Source organism: Phaseolus vulgaris, chromosome 7 (assembly GCF_000499845.2).
Source record: "Phaseolus vulgaris cultivar G19833 chromosome 7, P. vulgaris v2.0, whole genome shotgun sequence".
Taxonomy (NCBI): domain Eukaryota; kingdom Viridiplantae; phylum Streptophyta; class Magnoliopsida; order Fabales; family Fabaceae; genus Phaseolus; species Phaseolus vulgaris.
This window is the reverse complement of record NC_023753.2, coordinates 834,028-855,909: the sequence shown is the minus strand read 5'-3', so window position 1 is coordinate 855,909 and position 21,882 is coordinate 834,028. Positions and strand designations below refer to the sequence as shown.

The 21,882-nt window shown below is 31.5% G+C and overlaps 2 protein-coding genes, 2 long non-coding RNA genes and 1 other non-coding gene across 5 annotated transcripts; 1 reads left to right on the top strand and 4 right to left on the bottom strand.

Moving 5' to 3' along the window:
* Positions 1-4,604: 4,604 nt before the first annotated feature.
* On the bottom strand, positions 4,605-7,574 carry LOC137827918 (uncharacterized). The gene is made up of 3 exons (XR_011083796.1): positions 7,434-7,574; positions 6,767-6,841; positions 4,605-5,343 (listed from the first exon to the last, which is right to left on the bottom strand). It is a non-coding gene; the product is annotated as an uncharacterized lncRNA (long non-coding RNA).
* LOC137827917 (CASP-like protein 4C2) lies at positions 7,157-8,757 on the top strand. The gene is made up of 3 exons (XM_068634294.1): positions 7,157-7,905; positions 8,019-8,154; positions 8,264-8,757. The coding sequence occupies exons 1-3, from the start codon at positions 7,679-7,681 to the stop codon at positions 8,483-8,485; spliced, it is 585 nt and encodes a 194-aa protein (XP_068490395.1). The 5' UTR covers positions 7,157-7,678; the 3' UTR covers positions 8,486-8,757.
* A 2,830-nt stretch (positions 8,758-11,587) lies between these two features.
* On the bottom strand, positions 11,588-12,504 carry LOC137827919 (uncharacterized). The gene is made up of 2 exons (XR_011083797.1): positions 12,422-12,504; positions 11,588-11,789 (listed from the first exon to the last, which is right to left on the bottom strand). It is a non-coding gene; the product is annotated as an uncharacterized lncRNA (long non-coding RNA).
* On the bottom strand, positions 12,054-12,126 carry TRNAR-CCG (transfer RNA arginine (anticodon CCG)). The gene has a single exon. It is a non-coding gene; the product is annotated as a tRNA-Arg (tRNA).
* A 772-nt stretch (positions 12,505-13,276) lies between the features above and the next one.
* Positions 13,277-20,101, bottom strand: LOC137827916 (methionine--tRNA ligase, chloroplastic/mitochondrial). Its single transcript, XM_068634292.1, has 12 exons — positions 19,692-20,101; positions 19,354-19,497; positions 19,086-19,235; positions 18,661-18,828; positions 17,896-18,020; positions 17,507-17,600; positions 16,922-17,020; positions 15,647-15,827; positions 15,414-15,529; positions 15,127-15,282; positions 14,293-14,421; positions 13,277-13,676 (listed from the first exon to the last, which is right to left on the bottom strand). The coding sequence occupies exons 1-12, from the start codon at positions 19,974-19,976 to the stop codon at positions 13,497-13,499; spliced, it is 1,827 nt and encodes a 608-aa protein (XP_068490393.1). The 5' UTR covers positions 19,977-20,101; the 3' UTR covers positions 13,277-13,496.
* Positions 20,102-21,882: the final 1,781 nt, after the last annotated feature.

The following is a 21,882-nucleotide window of genomic DNA, read 5'->3' as shown; positions in this document are numbered from 1 at the left end:
ACGTAAAAGTTATTAACTCGTGCGTTTAAATACTGATGCGGACACTGATGAGACACGGACACAAACACCGATCCAAAATGTAGGATACGGGGACATGAGATCTATATTATATAAATTGACAATAAAAATTTATGTGCACAAGTATTTTTCAGATTATTTTTTGGAGCAGAAAAATGTTTTTCATGACTGGTTCAAAAGGATTTGTTTCTTATTTTTATAATCATAATAAAAAATTATACAATAAATTTGAGTTTTTAGAAAATTAATGTATTTTTTCTTTTTAAAATTGTGTTAGAATCGTACTATAATTGTCAGAAATTCAACAATTACTTCACGGATATGTGTCATACAAGTGTCATACGAGTGTCGATGTTCGATATGAGTATCCAACATCGACACGCCATTTATAAGTGATTCGGTAGGTAATGATTTAATAGCGGATGATTTAATAAGTTTAAACCATCACTAAAATATGCTAGAAATAACTTTATATCATATTAAGAAGAATTTTTAAGCCAGTTTTATGAGGTTGAATATTGATTACTCCACTCTCTTTTTTTCCTTCCACTCTCTTTTTTCCTTTGTAAGAAAACAATATATATTTTTTCCTTTATTTATATTTTATTATTTAAATGAAAACGTGTGTTATTTTTTCTTAAATTTAATTAAAGTGTTAAATTTTTCAAAAAATCTTTCATTTTCATTATTCTATAGGGAACGATCAACATTACTAAGGAAAAGTAACACCTTATGTTAAAATAGTGATGATATATTAATAATCCATAATTTTTTATATAACTTTTAATATTTTTAATATTATTTAATTATAAATTTACTTTTTATTATATATATTAATTATATATAATTCTAAGAGTTGTTAGAGTTAGATATAATTTTAAGATTCCTCAAAGTATCATTCTTCATGTATAAATCATATGACTAAATTAGCCTACACACATTTCAATTATGTTCTGTCACAACACAAAATTCAATCACAGAACACAGTTCTATATCTGATTCTGGGCTTCTACATGATGATGATGATGAGAAAACAAAAAAGACCTACAAAGTGGACAAGAAAATTGATTGCGAAGAATCCATTGATGAATGCAATTGAAATGAAACACATGCCCACACATTCCCAATTTGCTTACTGCATCTTCTTCTTCATACTCCACCAAGCAAATGGAGCAACTTTCTTCTCTTTCTCCATCACCCTCATGGCCCTTTAAGTCCTGGTACCTTCCCACATGCAGAGAAGGTGTTTGTGGGAAGTCCATGTCTGTGGGCACCCCTTTTGTCTCAGAAGAGAAGAAGACCATGATGCTTCTCTTGAGTTGCATCAGTGGGATGAAAACGCACGTGTAGAACACAATGGTCACTACCCACAAAGGGGAGTGACAAACCACAAAACAATTCATTCTGCAATTAATCCAATACCCCAAATGAAACCCTCTCTGTGACGATTCTGGTGTGCAGGTATCTGTTGTTATCAGTGACCATGATGCTTAACAGAAGCTGTATCTATCTATATATATATGTATATATATTGCACACAGTGATATATGTTGCCACCGACCTCTTCATAAAATAATGCAAATCCTAAACCTGGATTCTTGTTTTATAAGAATAACTTCTTGCATTAGTTCTGACTTTGGACCCTGCTAATTTTTTATTACATAGGTCAGCTACAATTATTCATGGTTTTGTTCATCATAGGTTTTTGGCTACTTGTTTTATACCAAAATACAAAGTCGTCCCATGTTTAAGTATATGATTAAGAGATTATGTATCTAAATAGTTTTATACTGTATAAGTATGAAAAATTCTTCAACTTCATTATATTAATTATCAGCTTAAAATTCATAGAAAATTTAAACTCTTGAGAAAGTGATATAATTTTATTTTAATACAAACGAATAATTTTAAATTTAATTCAACTGTAATGTAGTTATAAAATGTCTTGAATCAATTCCGATTTCGAGTTCGAGAGATAGTATTGTTAGGGTCAATCATCACATCAAAAGTATTGTTCGCTTTGGAGGTTGGTGTTCTGTCACGGTTTTATCCTTAAAAGACGTTTCGGTAGGTTGAGGAAGAAGAGAGAATGTGAGAGTTCAACTGAGGAGAAGGAGCAAGATGCAGCTCGACTAACCGAAAAGTAGTTTAAATCATTCTCTTGGTTCGAATCTTGTTCGATAACATTTTCAATATGAAATCTCCAATATATAATTAATATTTGTTGTGTTTTCATTGGTACACTAGACTTTTATATAGTGTTTTTTCTACATTCTTGATTAACAGGTATAGACGGACTATCTATGTATCGTTTTTGTTAATATATGAGTTAAAGTCTAATATTCTCATATTTATTTGTATTTTTTTTAATAATATTTTTTTATATGGTGATATATAATTGTTGTTACTTAATATGTCAGTGTATTGAGAGATGAAATTTTACACTGATGCGTATTAATGTTTATTATTTTGAAATAAATTCTTGTAATGTCAAATAATATTTAATTTAAAATAAAGAAATGGAGATTAATAGTAATAGATATGATGTTCCTTGACCTTGGGTTAATGATAATTAATTAAATGATGGAAAGATTAAGGTATGTGAGTATAAATAGGCGGTGTGGTGCGGTGGTTTTGGTTTATAATAATGAGGTAGCGCGTGTCGTGTGCAGAAGAAGTGCAGCGGTTAGCGGAGGGTTAAAGCTATCTCATTCTTCTTACTTACTTTTGCTTCTGCATCATTTCCACTAAACTAAGCATCTTCACCTCTCTCTTTTTTTTACTTTAACTTTTTCGCTACTTTTTTGTTTCTTTTTTATCACTTTATTCGTATGAAACATTGGTTACTGTTATTTTGTTGAGGGCTTCTTTTCTTTCATTTTGTTCTTCATTTCTGTTTTTCTTCTGATTTTTTAGTTTAGAGAATATTTGTAATAGGGATTTTAAATATTTAATATTTAATATATAATAATGACATATTTTTGTTTTGGTTGATATATTTATTTATATGATTCTGATGTGGTTGGATTATATTATATTTGTTCCCTGTATTACTAAAATAGTCCTAGAATGCAATGCTTCTAATAAGTAACACAATGGTTTAGAATAGAATGTGAAAAGTGTCTTCTTTTTTTCCCACTAAGTTGTCTTAAGAATTACTATTTTGGAATAAAGCGTCATTTATAACCTAATAATACATCATGGTTATCAATCTTGCATCGCATGAATTTCATCACACCCGCAAGACCCAATCTCCTTTTATTAGGTTCATTAACAATAAAATATCCACAATATTTATATAAATTAGTATATATTTCAAAGAATGAGATACGTAATCATCTAATCCTAAACAATGAGTGTCGAGTGTTGAAATCTGACTTGAACGTCAGAGTATTTTTTACAGGTACCATTTCAGCCCAGACCTAACAAGGAGGAGGAGTGGAAGAGCGAGTGTGAAAGTTTAGCCGAGAAAGAAAGAGTGAGCTATAGACCGACTGGTCGAATGAGTAGTTTGAATCGTTCTCTTAGTTCCAACCTCATTCGAGAACAAAAAGAAAATGTTTTCCTCTTTTTAAAATGATTTCTAGATTATCTTTTTCAAAAAAAAAAATCATAGAACATACTTTTTAGAATTCATGAAATATATTATGAAAAGAAATTAAAATAGAATTTTCAAAAATCGTTTTTTAGAAAAACATCTTTTCAGAAAATATTTTTTGGAAGATTTCTCAAATAAACTTTCCTTTAGGAATGTGTTCTCTAGAATAAATTTTTAAAATATATTATAAAAGGAACTTTTTTGAATGAGGGTGAATTAGATGTTGCATTTGGTGATTTGAGTTAAATAATATGGTGCAAGAAGAAATTTGATATGAAGGAAAAAAAGACCAATAATATATTGGTGGAACCTTTGAGTTAATCATTCACAAGATAGGCCCACATCGTGGGTCCTTAGCCTTGCTGAAAAGAGTAGATATGATAACTTGGGAGAATTTGTTTAAGTATTACCTGTAAAGTGAACGTTTCAAGTATATATATACCACTTATATTATTTTCTATTACATAAATCACATCACTTCTTTTCATTGTGTAACGTATGTGAACTTCTAGAGATAAAAAGGTTTAAAAAGCATAAACGAGATTATAAATGTAAAATTATCACTATTCAACTGATTAAATGACTCTTTTTATCCTAAGCTATTTTATCTCGTTAATTTTATTTATTATCAAGTACAGTCTATTTTTCAAATATAATTAAAACAATATTCTATTAAATTTTGAAAATTAGAATATATATATATATATTAGATAAGGAAAATATGATCTTTTAAAATAAAAATGAAATGGAGAAATTTTGTAATCATACAATAACATACTCCTATTTATATCATTTTGAGGATTTCATTTTAAAGATTTTGTTTTAAAAGATTTTGAAATTTATTAATGGAGGATAATCTTATCGTATTAGACACGTTCTTAGAAACCCATGCATAGTAACCATATTAAGTTGGGTCATCATAGTTAACATTCTACACTCAACAATGGATAGGAAAAACAAAACATATAAGTCCTTAAATAAACATTCATACACGAAAGCAAGATAAGTATTCCTTAATAAAAAGAAGCTCAATATCATTTTGGTTATTATACAAGTAGAAGAATTTTGGAAACTCTTCAACTCATCCCTTCAAGACATACTCGAAGGCATATGAATTCACTTTGTTGAGCACCTAATGGTACTCAAAACTCAAGATGGAAGATAACTTATCCTTATGTTTCCTATTAAGGTACTTGGTCTTACTTGACATGTACCTTCTTAGTCATAAACATTTCATTTTCGTCCCCATTAAGCTTGAGTTGCGATAAAGTGATGATTAACGATCGTCGCTAGTGGAGCCTTCACAACCACCTTTCATTTTCGTTCACATTAAGCTTGAGTTGCAATGAAATGATGATTAACCATTGTCGCTAATGGAGTCTTCACAACCACCTTTCATTTTCGTCTTCATTAAGCTTGAGTTGCGATGAAGTGATGATTAACCATCGTCGCTAGTGGAGCCTTCACAACCACCTTTCATTTTCGACCCCATTAATGACATCATATTGCAAGATCAAATCATCTTCGCTTGAAGCGCTTAAAACTCATATGGAAACCATTATCTAAAAGAATGAAATGAGTGTCCAAAATGTCATTACTCGCATGCAACACAAGTTTGACAAGGATATGGAGCTTTTGCGAAATCAACATCATGATGAGATGCACGTTCTTCATTAGCAAATCACACACTATACCAAGATTGGACCACCCACCAATTCAAACAACGTCTACAATAACATATAGAGCAAGAAGTCAAATCACATCCTGTGATTCCTTCCTCTTAAACCAGTTGAGAATATAGGTCTAACAACACAAAACATTCAAGAAAAAGTGGTTATGGATGTGCAACAAATTATGAACTATGCTAATCTTGAGGACCAACAAAAATACTCGACTTGGTTCAATATGTGGGTCAAACGCAAACATCCTAAGATCATGAGTATGCGATCTACAAATATCATTTAAAACACTGTCACCTCTTCAAAAAAAGAATGAAGGTATTACTGGTTACTTATCAATCAATTGATTCATTCAACACTTTTTTTCACAATATTAATATAAAGTTGATAAGATTTAATGAATACTTCCAATAACTTTTATAATTGATAGTATTTAAGTTAGTGGATAAAATTTAATGAATACTTCCAAGAAAATATTTAGGTTTGGTGAAATATCCAATAAAATAGTTATCAAATATTTGACTGTTTTTTTACATAAATAAATTTTCGAATATATTTGAGTTTTTCCATTACAAAGGTGACTTGGTCCAATTACCTTAAGTAGGTATCATATTCTCAATATTTTACCAAAGAATAAATATGCACTTACTTATTTATTTGTATAAAGGAATTTTATAAAATATAGCATTATATTTTTATCAAGCAATTGCTAATCACACAAGGAGCCATTCTTTTAAAAAGATGTGCTGTGTTATTTGCATCAACGGTTTAAAGGTGATTATGATAAGTCCTTTATGAGGTTTCTTGAAAAAAAAAAGGATTGAATGTATACAATATTTATGTTGCAGTAGAAAAATAACAAATAATAACTGCAAAGAAGGTTGTTTGAGGCTCATTTCAACAGTTTATTATTATAGTAAAAAATCATGTGGTTATTATTAAAATATATCCAGCATAAAGCATTTGATACAGTGGACCACCCTGACCAACGTCAAATGTTGAATTAGGTTAATAGAGGGGTAAGTCCTGAAAAGTGACATTTGAATAAGGTAATACAAGGGTAAGTCCTCAAAAGTCTGAAGGAATATAACCACAGCATATGAAAGGAACATTTGAAAATGGTCCCACTAGACAACTTATAAATGCATATTTCTATTTGTTGACATAGTAATAAAAGTCAAAGCAGTTTGTTTTGTTGGGAATAGAAAATGACGCCTGGATACCAATTATGGTCAATGAGAATGGGACAGAAAATCAAAATAATACACACACAATCACAAATCACATAAATAATGCTGTTAAATAAGAACTAGGACAGGTTGTCACCTCTTCGATATAGCAACATAAAAAATCAATTAATAACTTCCATATTCAATAAAAGTACAAAATATTATCTTTAAATATTTAATCAGTCAAATTTATCATCATATACTTTACAAAATTAAAATAAAATGAAATATATATTACATACCTTTAAAGCAATGGTTTTGTCAAGCAATTGGAAGAAGTAACCAATCCCCATTGATTATTCGTATTAGCAACCCCACTGAAAAATGTTCATAGACACAATAATGATTCTTTACTAGAAGATAAGGATGACAACAGATAGGTAATGAGCATTAACATTTCACAATTTGGTGTGACATAAAACTTTGGAAAAGAAAAAGGAAAATGAAAAAACTCATGTCCTATGTAGAAGAGATACCGACACGAACACTAAATACAAGATACCAACACGAACAATAAATATGAATACTGATATGACACGAAACGAATATTAGTATAAAATCACATACAATCTGAACACTGATACGACACGAAACGAATATTAGTATAAAATCACATACTATCTTTCAATGTAAAACACGATAACACAAAACACAATGCAACTATCCGTGTCAACGAATACAAATACAAAATTTAAGAGAAGTTTTCGGACAGTTGTGAGTATGTAATAAAGAGTTTGATTATATAAGAAAACATTTTCTACCCATCAATCAATATTTGGTGATAAGAAAAGAAAATGAGCATAGCCCTATGACGTGATTTAATTTAAGAAATTGAAAGGGAAAAAAGGAAAGAAAGAAAAGATGGAAGAAGAAGAAAATGAAAGGACAGGAGATTAGGAGAGACCACACCTTGTCACGGCCATGCCTGCTGTTAGCACGCTTTCTGTCTCGAACAACTTTTATCGAACACATTCCACGCAGTTTCTTTTCTCACCAATAAATTAAAAGCTAAAACCAACACTCACACTACACACTGCACACATCCCTCTCTCTCGATTCATCAAACTCTCGCTCTCTCCCGTGACTCCCTCGCCATAATAACCAACATGAAAATCCAAACAACGAAATAGACTTCCAACCTTAGTAATCCAAGCATGCGATCCCCTCAGCCGCTTCGCAACGGCGGTGATAACAGTTGTTCACCGTCTCACAACCCTCGCTTCCACTCCACGGTGGCGGAACACAAACTGCGCCGTTTCAACTCCCTCATCCTCGTTTTACGCCTCGTCTCCTTCTCCTTCTCCCTCGCCTCCTCCGTCTTCGTGCTCACCAATACTCGCGGCTCCGATTCTCCTCACTGGTACCACTACGACACCTTCAGGTACTCTTCTTACAACTACTTTCTTTCTATTTCAAACCTAATTTATATAATCTATCCGTTTGTTTCAAAATTCGTGTCGGAAATTGAATATTAAGTTACCGAAATCCGTCCAGGTTCGTTCTCGCGGCGAATGCGATAGTGGCGGTGTACTCCGTGTTCGAAATGGGCGCGTCGGTGTGGGAAATTTCACGAGGCGTAACACTGTTCCCCGAAGTGTTGCAGATATGGTTCGACTTCGGACATGACCAGGTCATAGTCAAAATAAGATTCAACAAATTCCATACTCTCTGTTGTTAATTGTTTCAGTCTGAATTGTGTGTGGGGAGGAGTGATGTGATGTGATGTGGTGGCGGTGCAGGTGTTCGCGTACCTGCTGTTGTCGGCGAACGCGGCGGGGACGACGATGGCGAGGACGCTGAAGGAGATGGACACGTGTAGGGCGAGCAATGCGTTCTGCGTGCAAATGGACATAGCCATAGCGTTGGGATACGCGGCGTTTGTGTTCCTAGGGTTGACCTCGCTCCTAACGGGGTTCCGCGTGGTCTGTTTCATAATCAACGGTTCCCGTTTCCATCTCTGAGTTTGGTTTTGCGTGGGAACGACACAGAGGAAACCAGCCATAAACGAATATTTTGGGTGGGGCCGGGTTTTCTTTTCACTGTTCTCCAAAACACAAAGCCCTTTGTATCAAAATTATTTATTAAAAGTAAGTAATTCAAGTACAAGAGCCTCTTTTGCTGGGACTGTGTACAGACCAATTTTTTTTTTTTTTTCCATACATTAGTTTCTATTTCATAATATGTATCTTCATTATTTTTAACAAATCTTAATAACACCTTCGCTTATTTTATATTTTTATAGTGCAATAATTATTTTTTATTTTTTATTTTTTGAGTCACAAACTATATACTCTCTAGTCATAAGTTTTTTATTTTCATAATAATAATTTCTTATAAATTCAAGACTTGTTTTCCCCTCTCTCTGTATATAAATATGTAAATAAATTAAATTACGAGTCTAAAATCTACTTCGTACTTGTATTATGGACAAAGCTGATTTTAGGTTAAAATAAAAGATTTTCCCCCATAATTATTTAGAGAATATTCGACCAACTTCACATGCTAGCAATTTAGGATTTAAATTCCCCCCATGTCATCTTTCACATAGAATAAAACCCGCTCAAAGAAAGTACTTAAGCTTTGGGTACTTTAATATATAACCGCATTTTGTGAACTCGGAATTTTCGATAATATTAATCATTGTTTATGACTATGAATAATTTATACGAATATCATCTTAATTATAAAAAATATATTTGGATTCTAGTAAAAAAAAATCATTAATATCTTTATTTCTAAAAGAAAAAAAAAATCTTATTTATTTTTTATATTAAAATTCACAAAAGTAATGTAACAATTACAATTCCAACAAATCTTTATAATCCTAAATTCATGTCTGGGTTCCCCCGCCTCCTAGAACCAAGCCAAACACTGAATTTATATAAAGCATAATTTTATATTTATTGATATAAACTACACACAAACATGATAAAAAGAACATAATCTTTTACAGGGTCTTACGGGTAGATTTAAAATTGCAGTATCCAACTGCTATTTGTTTATTTAGTTTAGAAGTTTATGCGAAATAAAATGAGGTAAATATTCATGTACAAAAATCACGTTAGATCTAATTTAAAGTATTCACTGTAAAAATTAATCAATATGTCATAATAGTAATTTACGATTGGATGATAAAGTAGAATTATTTTATATTTTCCATGTATAGTTATAATTAAGATAAGTGACCTAAACTGTGCATATTTATATCGAAATACATTCATAATCCAATTTTTTATACAACCCCATTACAACTTTTAATATTTTTTATATCATTTAATTACAAATTTATTATATTTTCAATATAACCCCATTACAATTTTTAATATTATTATTTTAATATTTTTTATATCATTTAATTACAAATTTGTTATTTATTATATATATATTTATTTATTTTTAAACTCATCATTTCCCGTTTACATCAACTTTAGAACAAAACAAGGGATGTTTGTTGCTGCATGGGACCACCAGAAATTGATACTTAATCGTGCTTCTCCATCAAGCATGGCATGGTAACAATCACTGTACAAAAAACATCATTGACTTGATTGCATCATATTCTCCCACTAACATTAGTGGTAGAACATTAAGATGCTTATAGACGAGACCAGATTGAAGTTGTATTTTATTTCCAAATCATCCTCACTCAGGAAGTCATTAAGAAAAAAATTCTCCTAATATTATTTCCTTTACATACTAAAATTTTGAAATCAAACCCAAATAAAAAAAAAATCCAAACCCCTTCCATTTGAACTATTATATAAGGCCAGTTTTCGGCAACAAACTTTAAAACTGAGCTACTAAATGCCAAACTTACGTTTTAGAGGTGGCTAAACGCCAAAACAACAATTATAACGATGGCATCCAAATATATCCATGCCATGGGCTTGCCCATTTTCCCTAAAAGCTCGCAATCCAAAGCAAGACTATGTTTTTGTTAAGCACCGGAACTCGCAAAAGCAAAGTTCCAAAATTTACAACTGAGCACTAATAAATACTTGAACAAACACGGTCCTGATTGAGCTTGATTGCTAGTATACTACACTCTTCGACCATTCAAGTTGGACCTCAGTGTACAATTTCATGGAAAAGACTCTTCTTATCTTCCAACATTATCAGTAAACACCTAACTAATGAAGCATGATAGATGCTCACTAGTATTATCTATCACAATGCAAATACTGGAATGATCCACTGCTATATCAGGACATTTTCAGGAGATGTTTTCTAGACTTTCACTAACACCACATCAAGATCATTACTCTACCTAACACGACAAAAACACTAACTATTATGCATATCCACATACTGGCACCCCATGTTGCAAGAACTTTTTAGAGTCACCCGACGTATGGCAAGGCCAAAGGAAAATTACGCAATGGTCATCAAACCTCTGATAAGGATGTTCGCTATTTCAAGATATTTAGAGTCATCATTTTGTAACCTTGCAGTTGAATGACCTCATATAAACAGTACTTAATAAAAAGACATGCAAGCTCCATAAGATAGGGAGAAGATGCGCATAAAGAAGCATCACATCTATTACTTTAGCTAACTATAAACCAAAATTCATAATCTGTAGTTTTTATCATAAGCCAACAAGCACATAAATGAAAATTGAAGACATCAACTAGCCGCAAAATTCTACAACATTGTTTAGCATGCTTGATCCAACTTAATATAGAGAAATAGTTCAACAAGATGCTTCTTCACAAGATCTTTTGATCTTGACAAAAGTCAGAAACAGTTTATCATATGCTCTTGGAGTTATTCGTATACTAGAATTAAAGTACCACTTCGGTAACATAGTAACATATAATTGTGATTAATAAAGGAATTTAATTTATAAGATTATAAAATTACAATATTTGTCCTATGATTAAAATGAATTGAAAATTAAATATAATTTTTATTTTATTTTTCATGAAATGTGTGTGATTAAAACAGATATTTAATGCAAACCTTTATTACAGGTGAAACACCAACTAATGGGAGAAGAGAACCAAAAGCATTTAAGGAACTATGTCTAAGTTTTATCCAAATGATTTCTTAACATGAAGTCCTAATACCAACAAACCACAAATTTAATTATTTAAGGGTCACATCATCCAAGTGGAGCACGAAAACATTAAGGCTTACATTCAGAATTCACCATCTACAACTATAAAGAGTAAAAGAGTCACCAACAATATTTGGCAACCAAAAATTTCCTTACACCTTACTTAAACGAGCAAACCTTGGTCCACCTTTTGCAGTCTTTCAATTCTTCCCAGTTGAATCATTTCACAGTTATGCAATGCATATAGGCATATACAGGATATTCATAAATGAGCCGAGTAACAGGCCAATATTTTATAAGCCGTGCAAAAAAACAAGATCATTAGCTCTAATAACTCAACAAGCTTTTTGTGCGGAAATTATTTGTGAGGAAAAAGTTTGTACATCATAAAAATGGCGAACTATTTCAGAATTATCAGGAACAGAACAAATATAGGCTTTAAAATTTCAACGTAAAATAAATAAAAAAAGCGATCGCAGTGGGATTCGAACCCACGACCTTTAGATTCGGAGTCTAACGCGATATCCACTCCGCTATGCGATCGTTACACGAAAGTTATGAAATAAAAATTTGAAGAACAGCCGCAACATTGAGATGAATATGGTCATGCAGATCTACGAAGCGAAAGCGACAAAAAAATCCCTCGCATAACTCAATTATTCCAAGGAAAGTAAAAAATAAAGGAAAAAACTAAACGGCATACGAAGGCTAGAATGGCGAAGACGAAAGAGAATGAAGATCAAGACATAACTACGGCATGCACATAAATCTACAAAGCGATGGAATCGGAAATCTAGCATTGGTAGCGCGAGCGAGTGGAAGAGAGAAATTAGGTTACCTGGTAGTTTTCTTCTGAGTTTTCTCCCATGATGAAATGAAACCAACTCTTTGATCTGCTTCTACATTTATTTTATACCTCACTGTGGCGTACGTGGGCCTAACGATTAATTGCAATCTTAATCAAACTTATACTTAACCACGCGGCCCACATCGACACGCGGTTAATGCTTTTTTTCCAGCCCACGTGTCATGCACTCATGTTAATATATAAATAAAATTAATTTCACACTTTAATATTAAAAAACAACCACTTTACAACCCATTTTTTTAAATAAAATATTATATTATATTACAATAAAATAATAATAATTTTTTATGTCAAAGTGAATGAACTTTGCTTTTTTATGTCCAGTTCCATTTTCATTACAGTTAATATAGAAAGTAAAAAAATATATAGTTAACCACCAAGAAATTATTTTGAATTTAGAAACAATATTTTTTCCTTCTTCATTAGATGTACTAAAATCTGTTAATAACTACTACCTCACATAAACACTTATATGACATTATATGACACCGACACAAAAATACATATAATCTCTAAAATACATGACAAAAAAAACACAGATCTATATATCATATAATTATAAATTTATCATTTTTAAAATTGTGTTGATTATCAGAAATCAAACAAATATTTTTTTAATTAGACACTTCACTATCCTACAAGTGTCAAAGTGTCAGTATCCGATATGTAACACATCTTTTAAAAGACGTGTCTGAGCCTCGTGTTAATAATGAAATGAAATTTGCAAGCAAAAGTACTTTTAAAACTTTAACCTGTGACAGGAACAGAACCTGGAAGGTGAACTTAGCTGAAACCTGTAGTTGATGAATGACGAGGATGCACATGGAGCATGAAAAGTTATGCACTCCAACTTTGTTTCTAAAATAAAAATTTGTTCAAAATTCATATACATGCATGTGCCTGGTGCTCATGCTACCTTCTTGCACATGTATGTATCTAAATATTTTTGTGTACATAAATAAGCAAAAGAATTGGTTTTTACATGAAGCTAAGTTAGAGAAAACAATTAACAATTTAGAAAGGGGAAAAGCATGAAACATGGTATCTAAGCTCCTGCGACTTCTTGAGCTTGTTTCAACTTTCCTTTGCTTTTCACAGTCTTACCAACTGCAACAACCCCTTTGCCTTTGTCTTCCACTTCAGTTTGGTTTTCAATCCTACCAAAGATTGGTTTAGGTTCAGCCATCACTTGGCCACCCTTAAGTCCACCCCACTTGGTGTCTCTCTACAAAGTCAAACAACTTAAATCAGATAGGTAGCAGAACATATTAGTTCAAACCCATGAATACCTCACGAGTGTGTATTATACACACACATACATACATATATATTTATATGCTATGTAGCAGAGACACTTAACGGACAGACACTCTGATACGACATAGACACAGAAATATATATATAATCTCTAAAATGTAGAACACGGTGACATGAATTTATATATTATATAATTATGAATTATATAAATTGACAATAAAGATTTATGTGAACAAGTATGTTTCAATTTTTTTTGTAGCAGGAAGATATTTCTCATGACTGGTTCAAAATGATTTGTTCCTTATTTTTACAATCATAATAAAAATTTATACAATAAGTTTGAGTTTTTATAAAATTAATGCATTTCTCCTTTTTAAAATTGTGTTAGAACTGTGCTATAATTGTTAGAAATCCAATAAATATTTTTTGAATTAAACACTTCAGCGATATGTGTGTCAGTGTCCGATACGGACACACCATTTAAGAGGAGTGTCTGAGCCTCATAGTTTATATGTATGTGTGTGAAAAAAAAAAAGGTTTGAGTGTGCATGTGTATGAAAGAGAGAGAGAGAGAGAGGAGAGACCCAGGTTGCTGCATCAAATTGGTCCCGGGAATAGCCAAGTTGTGCATATATTCTCCAACTCAAGCTTGGTGTAACAGGAAATAGAGCAATAGCAATAATCCTCATCGTCTCTAATATAATTACAAGGTCCTGCTCCAACATCATAAATGAAAAAATCTTTAGGCATTTGCTTATCTTTAACAGCAGCAAAACTAACTGAATTTATTTTCTTTTTATCATTGAGCAACACGTTGATTAAGCTTATTATACTTGTTGAAGAAGGAAAAACAAAGTTCAAAAAATTGATTATTGTCAGTTAAGGAGTTTGAATGTCAATGAACTGAAGTAAATCTCTGACTAAGTACTTGAAAAAGAAATTAAAGGTAAAATGAACTAAATTGCTGTTATAAGTTACAATGCAATAAACTTGTGCGCTTGATAAAGCTTTCTTGTGTAGTTTTTTCAGAAGTTGAGATGTGCAAAGTTAATTTTAACTTGTGAGAGAAGTTTAATTTGTTTTAGCTTCTTATTTTCTGCTCCTGTGAATACTTACTGAAAAGTTTATTCAAATTGACCCTGTATGATGGAACCCTTTTATCAATAAATGAGAGAAATTAAAGGAAACATTTTTTTTGTGTAGGAGAAACGGATCACATCTAATACATTTTCATAAATAAGGGACCAAAAGGAGACAATTATTTTTTAGGGACTAAAGTTGAACATTGTCTAACTTGAAGGGACTAAACAAATCAAACCCATTGTTCTGTTTCCTGATAGCATTTGAAGTTTGATATTTAACAGAAAACAATGTATCATGTTTAGACTTTTACCAATCTAAAGGATCCAGCAAATTACCTTAGCAGCTGCTTCAGCAGCAGTATCTCCTTGCTTAAAGAGAGACCATGGTGCACGTTGATCCATATAGGAATTACCAACATTACCAATCTCCAGAACAGCCTCACAAGCTGATGACAAGGAGAGATTTTCATAGTGAATGCGAGCTTTATCAACCTACAGATATAATAAACATTCCTTAACCTTTAAGTCACAGGCAGCATTACCTTAAACTGCTGAATATGACATAGTTTAAAATTACAAATTGAATATATAGATTTAGAAACATAGTTTATAAGAGGTCTTACCAGATTCTCTACATTGTCCTTGAATGCATTTCCTTCAGCAGCGGTAGAGGAATCCACTACCAGAATTGATTGGCAGTTCTTTTTTAGAAGCCCTAGTGTTCGATTAAGAAGATTTCCTGCCAAAATAGTGAAGGAAGGAAATACATATCACATTTTGCATTATGGTCATAATAAAAAGAAGAAAAATCAATTGGTTTCTGAAAGTTACTAGTAATAAAGCAAGCTTGAAATACCAACTGTATTGGCAAGATGCGCATTGACAATATTGATGAAGCGTTCCTCTGAGTAATCTCCATCACTGCCAAATTCCACCTCTCTGAGGAAGAAGTATCTAACTGCATCTGCCCCAAATTTATTAACCAAATCGTTTGGTTCAAGTGTATTCCCAAGTGACTTGCCCATTTTCATGCCATCCTAACATTTCAAAATAAAAAAGCATTGCTGCATGAAATTTAAATTAAATATAAGAAACAGATTTATGAAATTTTACAGTGTCTCAAATTGCCAAACTTAGTTTCCGACCTTTTGCTAATACCTATACTTTACTTAACTAATGATTGTAAATTTATTCAAATTTGAATTGAATTGAATGTATTAGACTCAAGAATTGAACAAGGAGATAGTAAAAAAGTTATGACCAGAATACAATGTTCTGGGCAGGGAGAGTCCTTAGATATGCAGGGTTGTGTCTAGCTAGCCTCTTACAACTCAGTTATACACCAAGTTTGAAGAACAGTACATAAGTATCACACAAGGTTCCCCCCAAACAAGGAGTTTCCTCTGTCAAAAAAGCATAAACAGAAAACTGACACAATGGCTACCTCCTATTATATGGATATGTCACAAAAAATACAGACGAAACATAATAATTTAGTCCTTATACGAGTTATGGATTCTATGTTTGTTCCTTGCATGTAAAACTAATTAGATTGATCCCTCTACACGTAAATGTTACCACTTTGGTGCTACCCCACTTACACATTCTTAATCCAGCCCAAATACATGTAGCATATTCTTAGGACCAAATTAAGAATGTGCTATATGTATAATGGCAAAATTAAGAATGTATAAGCGGTTTATAAGCGGTTTAACGATCAACATGACAGTAGGGATCAAACCAGTAACGCCAACTCATATAGGGACCAATTTAATAAATTTTTATGTATATAAAGGGGTCAAATTAAGAATACATGACACATATAGGGAGTAAATTATATGTTTAACCAAAAATATATAACACTACAACTGCCCCACAAATCCATAACTTACTAAAAGCACAACTGCTTCAAAAACAATAACAATTCAGATCCGTAACTACCTAAGGACACAAATACTGTACAGACACTGATAGTTCATTAGATCTATTGAGTCTTCTCACAAAAACCTTCCTAGGTCTATCAATGCTCGCCAGGAAATGAATAGCCTTGTCCTCAAGGCTGATGAAACTGTACCATTAAAGTTACCTCAAGACGAAACATAAGATAGCAAATAAGTTAAACTACAAATACCTTTGTCAAGAATCCATGGCCAAATACCCTTTTAGGAAGGCTTAGTCCAGCAGACATTAGCATAGCTGGCCAATAAACAGCATGAAAGCGTAGAATATCCTACAGAGTGAACAAATATTAAAAATATATAAAAACTCAATGTTTTGGCTATTTTTTCATCTCTTTTAATAATTATAAGAAAATCATTAATTAACATATATCAAAGGTTGCAAAAAACATCGCAAGAATACAAATGCTTAGGTAGAAATTAAAATGTTTAAGAAAAAAAATTTGACATGTTGCATTTTTTGGCAAAAAAATTAAAACAGATAAAAGCGAACAAATACTTAAATCAAAAGTTTCCAATTTTACGAGACTGTTTTCCAGAAAGTGATAAAACCATGCAAAAAAAGTAGCATCTCATCAAAAGACAACTAACTAAATGTAAGTTGGAACAAATTGTGCAGCCTCTCTCACAAACACAAAAATAAGAGAAAGATGCATAAAAGGAAAGCTTAGAGTACAAAATGTTTTCAATAAGTAGATGAAATTGTTTTCAATAAATTAAAATTAACTAAAAAAATAGAAGGAACACAGGTGACATACCTTGCCAATCAAGTGCAATGAAGCTGGCCAACCTGAAGAAACAGCTTTTAGTAAATCAGGTTGTTCTTGATCATCAGATAATGCAGATATATATCTGCAAATATGAAAAAGAGAAAAGAAAATATATTCAATAAAAGTTTAGAAAGATAATTAGCAACTTTTTAATTAAAGAATATTTGGCAGAATAGCAAAAACCCAAACTTTTCTTCATCTTTTTTGTCATACAAATACTTGTGCATAAATTGAACTTTCATGCATTTCAGCAATGTATTTCCAACAATACACAAAATAACAATTATTGATTGTGATAGACATAAACGACAAGAATATAGAATAGAGCCAGGGGAAATTAGAGAAGCATGCACAAACTATAAAATATATATTCTTACCCTAGTAAAGCATCAAACCAAACATATATAGTCTGGCTCTTGTCATCAGGAACAGGAATGCCCCAATCAACTGCTGCTCGGGAAATGGAAAAGTCCCTCAAGCCACTTTTGATCCAACCTTGAACCTTGGAAGTTTGTAGACGAAATTAATTTTTAAGCACAATATCATAAAAGAAAATCAATCTTATGTCCTCCAAAACGAGATAATTTGCAGTTCATTAGATACCTACATCTCATAGTGCTATAAAGCGTTATTACACTGTTTATGGGGACCATGTAGGGCAGTATGAAGGGTGGGTTGTATTGTATTAACAAGCCAGATCAAACAGCTTGGTATTTGCATTTTTTAACAATGTATTTGTTGTTATGTTATGATCTTTTAAATGGAATAAGATCCATAACTACAAAATCACTTTAGTGAACTATATAGTCACATGACCTTAAAAACATATAACATATAAACTCAAACTCCAATATAACATATAATCATGCCAGGACTTTGGAGTGTTAATAGGCTGGGCATGTTATCAACTCAAACTCCAATACTAGAGAAATCTAAAAAAGGTTCAAGTACACCATAACTGATCCATCCTATCAATGTGAATCTTAAGACCATATAAGTCCATTCTGAATCTTCTCAAGTGAATGTATCAGGTATGCTCTGAAAACAAAATTGGACACGGCCAGCAACTGAGTGCACTATACTCAAAAGGTAACAGACAGAAATACAAGACAAAGAGAAAAACAAACTCCCCATCGCCTTACCTCATTTAAACGGAATGATGGTTGCACAAAATTAGGATTTTTATCTAGTGTTTCCTCCAATGCCTTCTGATATTTTGATAGTGCAAAGAAGTAATTGTCCTCTTTCCTTGAAACACAAGGCTTTAGGTGCACTGGACAACAGCTATTATCAAGCAGTTCCTTCTCATCCTGCACCAAATGCCAGTACATTCTTAAGGTAAAGTCGTGAAATTAAGATGGTAAATCTTTGGAAGGCAAGAAGCTCAATCAAAGTTTTCCATCATCAGAGAAAGCTGTCTATTTTCCTGGTTATTAAATGATGGTTAGCAGAAAGAGTGCTAGCAGTTGCACATGGCATACACAGACCCTTCAACATAAAGAGCCAACAGAAACTAAACATAAAACGTTGCTAACCAGAACTACAACTTACAAGTTCAAACTATCACCTTATATTCCTCACAGTTAACACAATAAAGTCCGCCATAATCAGCTCGATAGATGTCACCATTGTCAAGCACTCTTGAATAGAATTCCTTCACAATTGCTTCATGCTTGCTATCAGTTGTTCTGATGAACTTGTCATAAGAAATATCTAACTGCAATCAAGCAATAATAAAAGAATATCACGAAAAAATGAAAAATATTTATAAATATCCAACAAAATAAACACACAAAAAATGACAAAATTCCAGGAAAAACTAATAATCAAATTACATCTTTCCAAAGCGTCTTGTAAGATTGAGATATGAGATTGCAATGGTCAGGAGGCGTTGAACCCTGAGCCATGGCAGCAGTTGCAATTTTCTCCCCGTGCTCATCCGTGCCAGTAATAAATATAACCTTTTTTCCCAATAGCCGCTGTCAAATACGCAAACCTTACATTATGTAATAGGAAACAATGAACAGTTAAAACACCAACTTGCTTTAAATCCATCACACAGATATGTCTAATCTTACACCAGTTTATCCCAATTTCCAAACTCGACCCATTTCAGGAATTGGGCCAAAGTTACATAATTTAAACTAAAATCGAAGAGGGTAAGGAAATTCACCTGGAAGCGAGCAATGGCATCGGCGGCGATGGTGGTGTAAGCGCTACCCATGTGAGGAGGGGCATTGACGTAGTAGAGAGGAGTGGTGAGGACAAAGGGTTCAGCATTTGAGGGAGTGATATCTGTGGTGGCGTAGGTACAGAACAAAGCTCCTCGAGAGAGGTTTTGACCAAAACGGAACTGGGGTTTCAGCTTCAGGGGAGAAGCTCTGTAACGGAGGGAAGAGAGAGGAGGGTTAAGGAGAGAGAGGGTGTTTTGAATGGAGCAGTTTATTCTCAGTGCCATGGCTTCAGATTCTGAGGTTTCACTGGTTCTTCATTCACAGGGTTCCTCGTGCCATGCCCATCCCTTCCAACGGATAGCATTAGCTTCAGTGTTCCCTAAATTTTCAACAAATCACACAGAGAAAACAGAGTAAGAAAATTATATATTATTAATTTCACCCCAAGTCTTTCGATTTATTAATTAAAACCACTTTTCTTTTATGTAAAATAAAAATTATATTTCTCAACCTTAACTAGTTATTTGTAGCTATTCAAAATATTTCTATCTAATAGTTTTTTAATGTTTGTAATTTAAATACATTGAGTTAATTTTATTAATAGACCATCACCTTATATACATAATTACATAATAACCTTATTTCATTTTTTCAACATAAATTTGGCATCTTAAATATATTTTCACAAATTGACACACAATTAACAAGTTTAACTTTAAATCAATATATATATATATATATATATAATCATACATCCTCACCTTAAAAAAATAAAAAAATTATCAAAATATCTTCCTATGAATTATATAAAATTGACATTTATGTTTCCTTAAATTGTTTAAACAGAATTACACAAAATGAGTAAAATGAGATGTATAATGAAATTATTCTTATAAGAAAATACTTTAAAAACTAAAGTGAAATTAATTGATTGAATGAGTCAAACAAATAAAAAAGAAAGTGAAAATTTTTATTAAAAAAAAAAAAGAATTTTCAGATGAAATTAACCAAATAAGGTAGGAATGAGAATTAGATAAACATGTATATGTGTGTTCTCGTATCTGATTTAAAAGAACATTTGATCCTTGGCACATCACCATTACCTATTATAAAGTAGGATTTGATTTAAAAAAATGAGAGTTGGAGTAGAAATCTCAAAAAAATAAAAGATAATAAGAAATAGAAAGAACAACTTACACTTTATATCTTTATAAAAGAATAAGAAACAAAACACAATGAAAAAAAAGAGAAGAAAATACTTCTTATTTTCAACATGCACTAAATTATGATTAAACCAATCATCACAATAAAACATTACAAAGTTATTACCAACTTCTTAATTTCATACATGAATAACTTAGTTTGTTCAATTTTATATTTAACTAAACTTTTAAACCTAACTCAATTACATTAACTTATTTATCACTTTTATCAACTAATCCAACTAGTATTTAACTAAAATACTTTAAAAAGTAAAAAATAAAAAAATATTTTCACAATAAAAAGATATTTATTATGAGTGAAATATGTTCAAAATATTTTTTATTTGGACACATCACCTTATGTAAGTAGGATTTGATTTAAAAAAAAAAATATATATGAGAATTATAGTAACAAAGAAAGGTAAAAGAAAACGAGAGTTATAGAAAAAAAAAATACACTTGAAAAAAACAATGAAAAAAGGTAAAAAAGAAATTAATAAGCATAATTCTTATACATTAAGTTATTATTATAAGCGAGTTTTAATTTTGATCTATATACACTTTTCCTCTCTTTAAACTAAAAATGAATATTTTTATATTTAGTATTATATATTACTGATTAGTTATGCATGGAGAAAAATTCACCTTGTAATTCTAAACTACATATATTTCATCTATCTATTTTAAGATCCTACGTATCTACACATCTTAAAATAAAGTCTTGAATTAAAAGCAGTGATTTAAAAAATATAAAAAAATTGAGTCAAGAATTAAATTACTGGGAACAATATTTTTTCTCAACTAACATAACCAATATTAAATTTAAATGTTTACAATTTTTGTTTGAAAGAACATAAAATAGATACTTATTATCAAGTTCAACTTGTTATATCATCTATTATTTTTTTAAAATATGAAAATTACAATGAAAATAAAATAAAGAGAATTAGAAAAAGAAAATTACAATTTGAAAGAATAAAAAAAATTA

Coding starts and splice junctions, on each gene's coding strand:
- LOC137827916 (XM_068634292.1), bottom strand. CDS start 19,976: ATGGCACTGAGAATAAACTGCTCCATTCAAAACACCCTCTCTCTCCTT. Junction 19,236..19,353: donor ACAAGACGCTTTGGAAAGAT/GTAATTTGATTA, acceptor GCTTGATTGCAG/TTAGATATTTCTTATGACAA. Junction 15,530..15,646: donor GCATCTTGCCAATACAGTTG/GTATTTCAAGCT, acceptor CTATTTTGGCAG/GAAATCTTCTTAATCGAACA.
- LOC137827917 (XM_068634294.1), top strand. CDS start 7,679: ATGCGATCCCCTCAGCCGCTTCGCAACGGCGGTGATAACAGTTGTTCA. Junction 7,906..8,018: donor TACCACTACGACACCTTCAG/GTACTCTTCTTA, acceptor AAATCCGTCCAG/GTTCGTTCTCGCGGCGAATG. Junction 8,155..8,263: donor TCGACTTCGGACATGACCAG/GTCATAGTCAAA, acceptor GTGGCGGTGCAG/GTGTTCGCGTACCTGCTGTT.